Source organism: Thalia democratica, unplaced genomic scaffold (genome assembly GCF_965202585.1).
Source record: "Thalia democratica unplaced genomic scaffold, ktThaDemo2.hap1.1 HAP1_SCAFFOLD_1646, whole genome shotgun sequence".
NCBI lineage: Eukaryota > Metazoa > Chordata > Thaliacea > Salpida > Salpidae > Thalia > Thalia democratica.
In genome coordinates, this window is record NW_028140475.1 from 1,512 (window position 1) to 13,981 (window position 12,470).

The 12,470-nt window shown below is 25.1% G+C and overlaps 1 protein-coding gene across 1 annotated transcript; it reads right to left on the reverse strand.

Moving 5' to 3' along the window:
- Positions 1-4,013: 4,013 nt before the first annotated feature.
- On the reverse strand, positions 4,014-10,924 carry LOC145848748 (uncharacterized; the record flags this gene model as incomplete). Its single annotated transcript, XM_082954021.1, has 3 exons — positions 10,702-10,924; positions 9,345-9,402; positions 4,014-4,238 (listed from the first exon to the last, which is right to left on the reverse strand). Coding segments are annotated over exons 1-3 (505 nt in total), but the record flags the coding sequence as incomplete, so codon positions are not given.
- Between the last annotated feature and the right edge of the window lie 1,546 nt (positions 10,925-12,470).

A 12,470-nucleotide genomic window follows, 5' to 3' on the forward strand; every position in this document is an offset into this window, starting at 1 on the left:
AACTTTTCGAGATTACATGTAATTCAACTAAATATATGCGGAAACGTACATAATGCCAATATGGAAGGTCAATTAATAAATAAGTGATTTATGCTAAGCAGGAACCGTCTGGTCAAAATGTCAACCATGATATATTTGTTGCGCAATTTGCGGTTTTGTACATTCGTAATATCTTGTGTAGTATTTGAGTTTTGATAATTACCACAAATAAATTTACTCAACTTTCTAACTCATGTTGTGTAAATGTTTATTTATTTTTTGACTTTTCTCGAAAAAAAATTCACGTTTTACTATTTTTTAGCCACTGCATACTTATTATGCTATGTTGTGTTTATTTAATTGAATTTTAATAATTTGTGTAGGTAAAAAGATTTAATATTCTAAGCTTATCGTTGCAAGTATCTTAAATTTATTGTTAAAACGTGAGGTGTTTCAAACAATTTTACTTTACACATTTATATCAAGGTTTTAACCAAATTTATGTTATACATTTAGTTTATTTGCCAACAGTCTTCAAAAAATAATGTAGTTATTGAAAGAAATAACTTGTTATTTATTTTCAGACTGTACAGTTATGTCAATATATAAACTTAAAATATTTTAGTTTAGATAATAAAAAAAATTTAAAAAAATTTAAGTGCAAACTTGAACAACTTATTAAAATGTTTTTTCAAGTAATTATAACATGAGGAAACGCCACGTTGTTGTATTAAAAATTAGAAAAGAAATCAATTACAATACTCGCACGTTATGTTTAATAACTATAGTTTTTAAACAACATTTCTAATTTTGTATAATCACTACGTCACATATCACCAGAGTTGCAAAAAACAAATAATTGTATAGTAAGTATTAAAATGAAATTATAGTCTTGCATACAATTTCAAAAAAAAAAGATGTCTTATTCAGGTTTAAAATTTTTTTTATCAATACAACTTACAATATACAATGTTTGCATTTTAACATGGTTATTTTCTCAACAGTTTGATATTTATTCAAACACTCCTCATACTAAACACACATTAAATTATATGTCATGTGAACACACAAAATACTTTTTGTGAATTTCGCTTTCATGTACAACCCTTTAGATGAATTACAATTGTTTGTTTAAAACGTACTTACAATTTGTTCTTTCGAGTTAAGCTGCCTTTTAACTTTACTTGGTATATTTTTAAATGAATAAAACCTTTTATGTAAATGGTAAGATAAAGTAAAAAAATGTTTAAAAAAATTTATCTTTATAGATAGTGTTAATTCACTATATAAAATTCTAATTAAAACATATAATAATTTTTCGTGAATTTATCCTTATTGTGTAACTAGTCTGTTCAAAGGAGTTTAAACAACGAAATAAACTTTAACACACTTTCAATGTTTGTGTACGTGATTAGCAAACTTATTGTTTGTCAATTATGCTTGAGAACATTTATTGATTATGTTATAAATGAGTTTTATGTAAGAGTTTATTACCTAACATAAACTTTGTACTAGTTAAATAGTTGTTCAAAACTATTTTTAGCTTTAAAAATTTCCAAATTTAGCTTTTAGACAAATTAAATTTTATGATCTTTTGTTCCGCTAACTTAAGAGGATTTTACAACTTTTGTATCAAACCTGTAATGGTTGTACTTACAATTGGGCACGAAACAAATCAAACATAAAAGAAAGGAATGCTTCAGTTTGATGTTTATTTATGCAAGCATTAAAATTTAACAACTTTTAACAATGGCTGCTTTTATTTGGCCAAGTTAAATGAAAAATTTCAGTTGGTAAACTGTATTTTTCAAAGTTTTTAATTACTTGTCATGTAAAATATTTAACAAAAAACTGGACCAGAATTTTTCAAAGGTCTTAATAATAACTAAAAAGATGGTATTAATTAAAACTATCTACTACAAAGTTTTACACTTTTTTCAATAATGTTATTTTCAATTTTTTAAAATGTATAAAAGCAAGTTAATTTCAAAACACCTTCTACACCCCTTTTCAGCAAATAATGAAAACATAATTTTTACTTCAAAGAGAAAAGATAAAAGATCACCTGTTAATGTTTACTTTTCAGTTTTGCATGTTAATTTGCTTACATTATACCAGCAGAATATGTTTACAAGCCGAACTGCATGTGATAAATCTTGTATAATAAAACTTTAGTACTAAAGTGGGTTGTAGTAAAACACGCCCCTTTTTCAGTGTTTAGAGAAATAATAATTCAAATCCTGATTTATTGAGGGTTGCCAAAAGTTTTTTTGAAAAATTTTTCCAAGTTTTTTAAATTAGAAGTTTTTAGGTCCATTTCAGTATAAATTTAATATCTGGTGAGAAAAATGTTTTAAATAATGCTTCAAATCCTGATTTATTGAGGGTTACCAAAAGTTTTTTGAAAATTTTTTCCAGGTTTTCTGAATTTCTTCCAGGTTTTTTAAATTACAAGTTTTTATTGTCCATTTTTAGTACAATACTAATTTTTTGAAAAAAAAGTCTTAAATACTAAAAAAACATTGAAAAATACTGTAATGCAGTAGCTAAATGTGTTTAATAATAAATAAAACTCTAAATGACTTTAAAAAAGATGTATAGGATCGAAATTTGGTATTTAATCAAAACTTCATTAGTCAAACGTTATTTAATATGTAAAAACAGTTTAAAACTTCAGGTGTTTTGCCTAAATTGTCAAGTTCCAGGTTTTTTGGCAACCCTGTAACTATGTTTGCACCTTGGCTGATACCTACTATAAAGTTAATTTCTAACTTCTATACTAATTTCCTAACTTTTTAATACAAAATTGTTATTACAACTATCAAATATAACAGATACAAAAGATAACTTAATAGATAATGTTGTTTAATAGCAACACTTTACAAAAAATTTCATTTAAAAGTTGTAAGGCAAAGAAGAACTACTTAGTTATGTGGAGGAAAGACTTAAAATCCACAACCTTCAATTCAAATCTTATACCTACCATAAACCATAAAAATATTGTAACTTTCATAGCAAAGCAGGGAAACAGTATTTGTAAAGTAATTTATCTACATATACTAAAATATACTTGTTTCCAACTTAAATGTTTCAATTATCCTATTCTTTACAACCCATTTCAAATAATACACTAATTGCTATTTGCTAAATGTTTGTAATATTCATGATTATCCAAACTTAAAAAAACAATTTTTAATTTTTTACAAACCTTAAAACCTTGAACTAATACTTTGAAAAGTATAAGCACTTTACCAACTAATTGTTAACAGGAATTATTTACAGTAATTTAAAAAACATTAATATATTCCAAATTTACTTATTATCATTCTTTACTAATTATTATCATATTATTATACAAACCATATACACATACTACATTTGTAAACTAATTATTTTAATATTATTATACAAACCATATACACATACTACATTTGTAAACTAATTATTTTAATATTATTATACAAACCATATACACATACTACATTTGTAAACTAATTATTTTAATATTATTATACAAACCATATACACATACTACATTTGTAAACTAATTATTTTAATATTATTATACAAACATATACACATACTACATTTGTAAACTAATTATTTTAATATTATTATACAAACCATATACACATACTACATTTGTAAACTAATTATTTTAATATTATTATACAAACCATATACACATACTACATTTGTAAACTAATTATTTTAATATTATTATACAAACAAATCACCTTTACATCCCTCGAAACTACTCAAATATATTTATTATTATTGTTAGTTTACTATCATTTTTGTTTCAGCTTTTTTATTTGCAACTCTCATAACTATTAGCTCCGTAACCAATGTTTGAAATGTATTAATTTAAGTAAATGTATTATTTTAATATTATTTCTCACCTTTGCATCCCTCGCAACTGTAAACTCCGTAATATTTTCAATAATTATTTTAATATAATTTCTCACCTTTACACCCCTCGCAACTGTAAACCCCGTAATAATTTCAATAATTATTTTAATATTATTACTCACCTTTGCATCCCTCGCAACTGTAAACCCCGTAATGCTTCCCTGACGCCTTATCACCGCACACTGAGCAAATGTGCTTGTTGTGCTGCTGGGTGGCGGGTTGTTGAACGTTGAACAGCGCCCCTGGTTGAAACTGTTGCATGATGGGGGGATTACCCAGTATGGGGTTGCTCTCCTGCTTCACCTGCACCTGATTGGACGATGACGGCGGGTATCCCTGCAGCATGCCTGTTTGTTGTAATATATATATATATGTTTGATAACATATGTTATTTTATTGCAGAATGTTTTGTTGTTTATTAAATTTTAATCATATATATATATTTGATAACAAATGTTATTTTATTTTATTGTTGTGATTACTTTTTATTGTATATTTTAATTTTCTTACTAATTATTTATCTATTTTGTGCCTGTTTTGTTTTGAAAATAAGTTAATTTAATGATTCAAAGCACTTTTTAACTTTTTAAATATATTTAATAAAAAACAAATGTAATATTGCAGCAAGTCTTCGAGAAAACTTAAAGGGCAAAATGTTTTTACTTATGTATTTGTTAATTTAATTTCTAATTCAAGTATTTATTTGAACTGCATTCAAATATTTCATATTAATTTAGTAGATCAATCCTTAAAAACTGCAGTTGAAGGGTGCTTGTCTGATTTAATTGTTTTGAAAAATTTATTAACTAAGATTAAAAAATCATTTATATTAATTAATAGTATTGCATTTAGTTTTTGTTTAAGTCTCAAAAAATACAACAATATAAATACATTGACAACTATCAGTATCAAATTTATAACTTAAAGTGATTTTTGTTGGCTTTAGGACTCAAAACAGGAAAAATAAACTGGAAAATAGACGTCAGTAGAGGTTAAAGTCATTAAATTAATAATAATAAAAAAAACCTTGAAAAAAGTCATTTATTGGACGTGTTTTCAGCTTAAAATATTACAATAAAAATTTTTTGAAAGCAAGCTACTTAGGATTGACTAATTTAAAACAATTGAATCAAACAAAAATGCTTTATATGTAGTTTTACTTAGATCTACTTATTTATAAAAAATATTTAAAAATAGCATAAATAAATACTTGAATTAAAAATTAAGTCAAAAAGTAAAAATATTTGCCGGCTGCAGTTTGCTAATTCCTGATGTTAATCGGTATGGCACAGGTATAGAAAGATAGATTGACTTTGAGTCCCTTAAGTTGAGGCCTTACAGTGTAAAATAAAAAAAACAGACAACTAACTAATGTAAAAAAAAATTAAAACAAATGTTAACAAAACTTGTGATCTGTTAAATTATTATTGAATTTTTTGACAAAGATAGTACTAAATGAGTACCAGATTTTATGAAAAAAGAATATGTGTAGACAAAACATTAAAAAATAATAGTTCAATACCCAAATTGGGGTAAAGCATAGCGGGGTTATACATCGAATAGGGGTGATTGAAGTAACCACTCTGAAAATTCGCATAAGATGAAGCTGGATTTATATCTAAAAACAAGAGGTACAAAAAATATATTGGTTAGTATGCGCTGATTTAAGTGATTAGTAAATTGGTTAGAAAAATTTATACTAATGTGTTAGAAAAAAATATGTATGAACTTGGCACAAAAGAAGGTTAACACTTATTCAGTCATATTAACAGAAGTTAAATAGAACTAGGGGTAGGGAGTACAGCACATTTTTTTGGTCATGTCGTAAAATCCATATGAGGAGTCTTGATTTAGATGTGTTTTGGTATCATTAAGAAGAATTTAAAAAAAAAATTGAAAAAATTCCTAAAAAAAAAAACTGCACCCCAAAAAACTGATCTGGACCCCAAAAATCACATAATTTTTGATTTTTTGACTTAAATAGTAATAAAGTCACTCATACACGTCCTAGACTTATGTTTTATATCTTAAATTAAAGCTAATAATTATAGGCATACACTTAATGACATCTCAACTGCTTTTGGAATATTATGACGTCAAAATCACACAAAATATGTAAATTTTATCTGTAAAATAGTGCGTTTTGAAAAATTAAAAGCATAGCTAGTTGTCTAATCTAATTGAAACAAAACATTTTAAAATAAAACTTCGTAGATATACTTACTTACCTTTAAAATTTAGGTGATGTTATATGTATATTAATGGGATATTAGATGTCATAATTCATTTAGCTATAAGTATTTAAAAATAACCTAAGAATGTTATTCAATTTGCATTACAACAACATAACGAAATAAAAAAAAGTTATAATTTATTATAGGCAACATAATGTTGTATGGCATTAAACATTAAGTTAATGATTGCAAAATAAATAGAGACTAGTACAATAAAGAAATAAAGAACATTGCATAATAAAATGAACATTGCACTGTATCATTTAGTATTAACACTGAAGATTACTGCAAAATGACTGATACTTTTAAAAATACTAGTATAAAATAACTGTCAAATGATTGATAAAAATCTAACTGACTATATGTACATAATACTCATAAAAATACATAAAAACTACTTTTTAACTTTATGTAAAAGACATCTGTTCTACTATAAAATCTATTTGGACATGGTTTCTCAGTGAAAAAGTAATAGATCTTTCATTAGAAACATCCCATTCCCCTCCAACTTTACAATCAAGAATAGAATCTAAATGCAAGTTTAGCAAATCACGTTTAGGTGGGTGTTTCCACTTCGAATTACTTCTGTCTTGAACTCTCATGAGGTGGTCCATCTTAAAAGTCCCATCATCATTTTTACCTTCACACATAGCAATATACCATGTGTCTGATGACCCTTCACTAATTAATGTGACATAAAAATTCCCTTCCATAATATCTTCATTTTTTTCTTTCTGTATATTGGGGGAAGAACCCCTACAATTAATAATGCATCAGTGTTTGTTGGTAAAGAACATAGAGAGTACTCATCATCTTCTGCAACAAGAGCACATAAGTTTAGAAGTCTTTCTTCGTGAGTATTACCATTAACTTTAAAAAGTTCTGGATTGTATAACACTTCAGATTTGTGAGACTCTCTAAAGTAAATTAACTCATTACGAACAATAACTTCATTTCGATGAGGATGAGATTTTAAAATAGAACGCAGCTCTTCCACACTCACTACAGGCCCACCCCAACTTCTACACAGTTTGAGACGTTTCTGCACATATTGATCCCTTTTTTTCCCTTTTTCAATTTTTTCCTTTATCTGTTTGAGCTTTTAATTTTTTTGATCTGCTACCCACTTTTGCTCCATCTCATTCAGAAATTGAACAACTTTATTAAATTTTTTTTCATGTTTAGTTTGAAAAGAATCAGATATAAGTAATGTACAGTCATTTCTTATCCCTTTTGCTGTGAATCATTGGTTCCTAAACTTTGCCACTGCTGCTCGCCTTCCAAAACCAGCAAGGTGTCTTTCAGATTCCAAGTTGTTTGTTGGGAGTCCAACCAGTTCTTCATTACTTAATAGGTTGAGCTCAGTAGCACGTGGTGGATTTAACAAACAAAACTTTCCAAAACCATATTCTCTACCTGTTTGGCGATCAAAAACTTGAGTGGCATGGAGACACATCTTCTTAAGAATTTTACAACATATCTCAGAAGTTGGGTTTAACACTTTAATATACTACTGAACATGTTAAAATTGTTAAAAATTCCAGGTTTTACCAGGTTTTTTTTCAAAATTTATCAAATTCCAGGATTTTCCAGGATTCAGGTAAAGTGGCAACCCTGCTTTATAATTAAAATATAAAATAACACTAATTTTAATAAATTTACATGTAGTTCTTGTAATATATGTCTAATTCTTTTACTTTTACTCAGGTGCTCTCAGTAAACATAATATCTAAAAGTGGTTTAGAGTGTTTTTATATCTTTATCAACAAACAATTGAAATGACTTAGTAATATCTTTCTGGTTGATTGACTTCAGAATTCGTCATTCAAAATCATAGAAACTAAAAATAAAACCAGCAGAAGAATTTGCTTTTTATAATAGAAAAAATTCCATTTTACAGTCAAAATTTGCATATTTTGTGTAATTATACGTCATAATATATCAAAAGCAGTTGAAATGTCATTAAAGGTATGCCTATAATTATTAGCTTTCATTTAAGATTTAATATATAAGTCTAGGACATGTATGAGTGACTTTATTACTTTTTAAGTCGAAAATTCAAAAATTATGTGATTTTTGGGGTCCAGATCAGTTTTTTGGGGTGCATTTTTTTTTTAAGGAATTTTTTTAATTTTTTTTTTAATTCTTCTTAATTAGACCAAAACACATCCAAATCAAGACTCCTCATGTGTCTAGCAAACATCACCCAAGTACTCCCTACCCCTAATAGAACTAATCTTAATTTATTACAAAAGTAAAATAAAATTATCAAATTTTCTAATTTCAACAGTAAATTACAAACATAAGTTATTTAAAAAATGATTAATAAGTAAAAATGATAATATTTTTGACTAATTTCAAAATATTGATAAGTTAGATCTAGATAAGTAGACATAAATTTATTTAAAACATTTAATAAAATCAGCATTAATAATAAAAAACTTTCAATTAAATTTAGTTGGATAAACATTCAACTTGTTATTATAAAGTAAATTTTAATCAAAATCAAGCATAATTCAAAAGAACTGAGTATTACTGGTTGCTAATGTAATTATTTCTTTATAAAATTCTGAATTATACTTTTTGATTGTTTTTTTTCAATATTTTTAATTGTAATAAACTAAGTAACATTATTGGGTTGCACATTAATTAACTTAAAAATAATTAATTAACTTTATTATATTAAGTTATTGATAGCATTTGGCTGGTTACTAACATTAACTTAATAATAAAAACTAACTAATATTATTTTGTTGATGTAATTATTATTTTATTAATAAAAACTAATTAATATTTTTTGTTGATGTAATTATTATTTTATTAATAAAAACTAACTAATATTATTTTGTTGATGTAATTGTTATTTTATTAATAAAAACTAAATAATATTATTTTGTTGATGTAATTGTTATTTTATTAATAAAAACTAACTAATATTATTTTGTTGATGTAATTGTTATTTTATTAATAAAAACTAACTAATATTATTTTGTTGATGTAATTATTATTTTATTAATAAAAACTAACTAATATTATTTTGTTTATGTATTTATTATTCTATTAATAAAATCTAACTAACATTATTTTGTTTATGTAACTATTATTTTATTAATAGAAACTAACTAATATTATTTTCTTGATGTAATTATTATTTTATTTACAAAATCTAACTAACATTATTTTGTTTATGTAATTATTATTTTATTAACAAAAACTAACTAATATTATTTTGTTGATGTAATTGGTGAGGCATTAATCCAGGTCTTACTCCACCGTCCTAAAAAAATAAATAATTAAATATAAATAAAAAAATAAATAAATATTAATATCTTAATCAAATGATAGTTTGCTTGAGGTTGAAAATTTGAAGCTCAGTTTTTGTTAAACTTTTGTTTTCCGACTAAACATATTTATCTAAAAAATTTAATAAATAAATTATAATTGAAATCATTGTCTTCCATTTTCTAAGTAATAAATTCTGTACTGTGTAGTAGGAGGATAAAAATCGACTGAGAATATATTTTTTGTAAAAATTAAACAACATGTGACTCGAAACTTAGAAAAAGTATAAGTAACAGTCTGTCTATAAGTTTTAGGTTACAAAATCAATATGCATTTAATGTATTATCTATTAAAACATATAAATTAAATGCTGATTATTAAAGTAATTAAACTACTAAAAATTTAACTTAGTTGTAGATTATTTTCAGGTAAGTGATAAAAAAAAAGATATAAATGAGTATATAAGAATTATAAAAACTGGGAATTAAGTTCAGTACATATATGCATCTATTAAATATTTGTAAATCATTGTATAACAATCATAACAATTGGCATGTGACAGCTTATAAATAAAACGATTTAATGATATTTGTTTTGCTGAAGCAATGACTAAACACTTTGCAAGACTTTTATACTAGAATAAGCATAGATTACTTTTGTTGAAGTAAAATTTAAAAAAATTGGACAAGTTTAGAGAAAAAACAGAAGCTACTACATAAGTATTATAATTTTTTAAACTAAATCATACTAAAAATAAAGTGATCAAAACATTTAACTGTTACAGGGGTCTGTTACTAAGTACAAGTACTTTTTCAACAACTAATGAAATTATGTGGAGTTAAAGAATTTTTAAATAACCAGAAATTCATTTAACTCGGATCATAAAAAGCATTTTATTTTTTTAATGATTAGATAACAAATAAAAGTATTGAATATTACAAAAAAAAAACTATTCCAGAAACAAAGCAAATAAATATATTAATTCAAATATATTAATTAATAACAAAACATTCCAGGGTTCCAAACTAACTCATCTATCAAATAAATTGATCAAAACACCAAACTGTCTATTACCAAGTAAAAGTACTTTCCTAACATTTAATCAAACTATGCTTAGTTATTTTAAACATTTATTTTAACTGGTCATAACAGAAATTTATTTTATTAAAAATGCTAACATTTCAATGCCTGGACAACAAGTAAAAGACTAATTAAAAAACAAGACATTCACAAACGAAAAATATTAATAGTTAAGAAAAACAAACAAATAATTTTTAATTTAATAAGAACCAACCATTCCGGGGTTCATTTGCTGCATGGCCTGCATGTACGGGTTATACTGCAGTTGGTTCTGCATGTTTTGAGCCTGGCTCATCTTCTGCAGCGGATTTTGAAGGTTTTGCGGCATGCTCTGCGCCTGAGTCATCTTCTGCAGTTGGTTCTGCATGTTCTGAGCTTGGCTCATCGGGTGTTGGGATGAGTTTGAGTTGCCGTTTGTGCCGGGAGGGTGCGACATTTTATTTGTTATTTTATGTCTAAAAATGAGACGTTCTTAGTTATGTTGTTTAATACATGTTCATTAAAACTTTGTGAAGTGGTAAAGTGTCTATGATAGATTAGATAGATTTCTATAGATCAGTATGTAAAGAGGTTGGACCCCAGGCTATGTTAATTTTATTTTTTAAATAATAGATTAGATTAATATCAATGTATTTTTTTTAATTATTAGATTGTATTATTAAATACTAACTTCTACTTGCATACTTTATGTTCCTTTTAGATTAAGGCCATAAGGGGGTCCAACATTTTTTTTTTAATAGTAATAATAATATTGGGTTTTATATAAAAGCTTATGAATATATAAATTATAAGCCAGTTTTTATAAAAAATAAAATTAATTAGTTTTTCGGGTAGAGACATTTTTGTAAAAAGTTTCAAATACAAACATTTTAAGCACAACTTTAAATTTTTTAGTTGTTTATTTTCCCCAAAATCTTTTTTCTTCTTCATTTTTAGAGCTAGAGACTTCAAATTTTCAGAATATATTCCTTTTATAATTAAAAAAAACTTAGCATGTTGGGTTTGAAAAAATATTAAAAACTAAAGTTTTTTACAAAAAAAAACAAAAAAAATGGTGGTTTTTTTAAATAAAATTTTCATTTTTTAAATTTAATTTTTTTTTGCATTCATCAATTTAAATATTACTAATGAACTAACTGTCAAAAATTGATGAAGATTGGTTAAAAACTGAAATAAAAGATAAAATTTTTGTAAAATAGTGTTTTTTTGCACTTTTAGTTTGAACTTTTTAAAAGAAACCTATTGCGGTCAACAATTTTGCTTATTATTTGAAAGTTACTTTGAATTTTGTTAAACAGTTATACATTTTTTTAGCTCAGATTTAATTTTACAAATAATATCAACTTGTAAAATCAAAGTGGACCCTCTATGGCGTAACCTATAAAGTTGAACTGTGATATGGTGGCCATTTTACCTGAAAAAATTGATATTTGATACTTGATATTTGAATAAAAAACATTGAATTTTAAACAGTTTTTGTATGTAAAATAATCAAATTTAGATAAGATAAAAACAAAATGCTATGTAGAATAAAAAATTAATGCATTTATTAGAAATTAATTTGGTTTAAAAAATTTTTAAGTAGAATTTAAGTATCTTTTTAGTAATTTTATACTGACCAAAATATTATACTGCCTTTTTACTTTATGGGGAGTAGAAAACTTGTACTTTAAAAATACCTGGAATATTTTCTACAAAATCAGTGGCCACTTTGTATTATGATTTGACTAAAGAAAATTTAGTAGACTGTTTTACATAATACTTTTTTTTTTTAAATTACGGTTTATACCTTTGTATTTTATCTAAACTATCATTATCAAAATTTAATTTTCATTTAAAACAAGTGATTGTAGTTGGTAATGATCCCATATTCTGATCATTTATATAATTTCAATTAGTAGAACTGGTGAACATTTGCTTGGGGATTTGAGTTTTATTTCCAACACTTTGATATTTTAATATCTAGATTTTAACTTTGTGTGT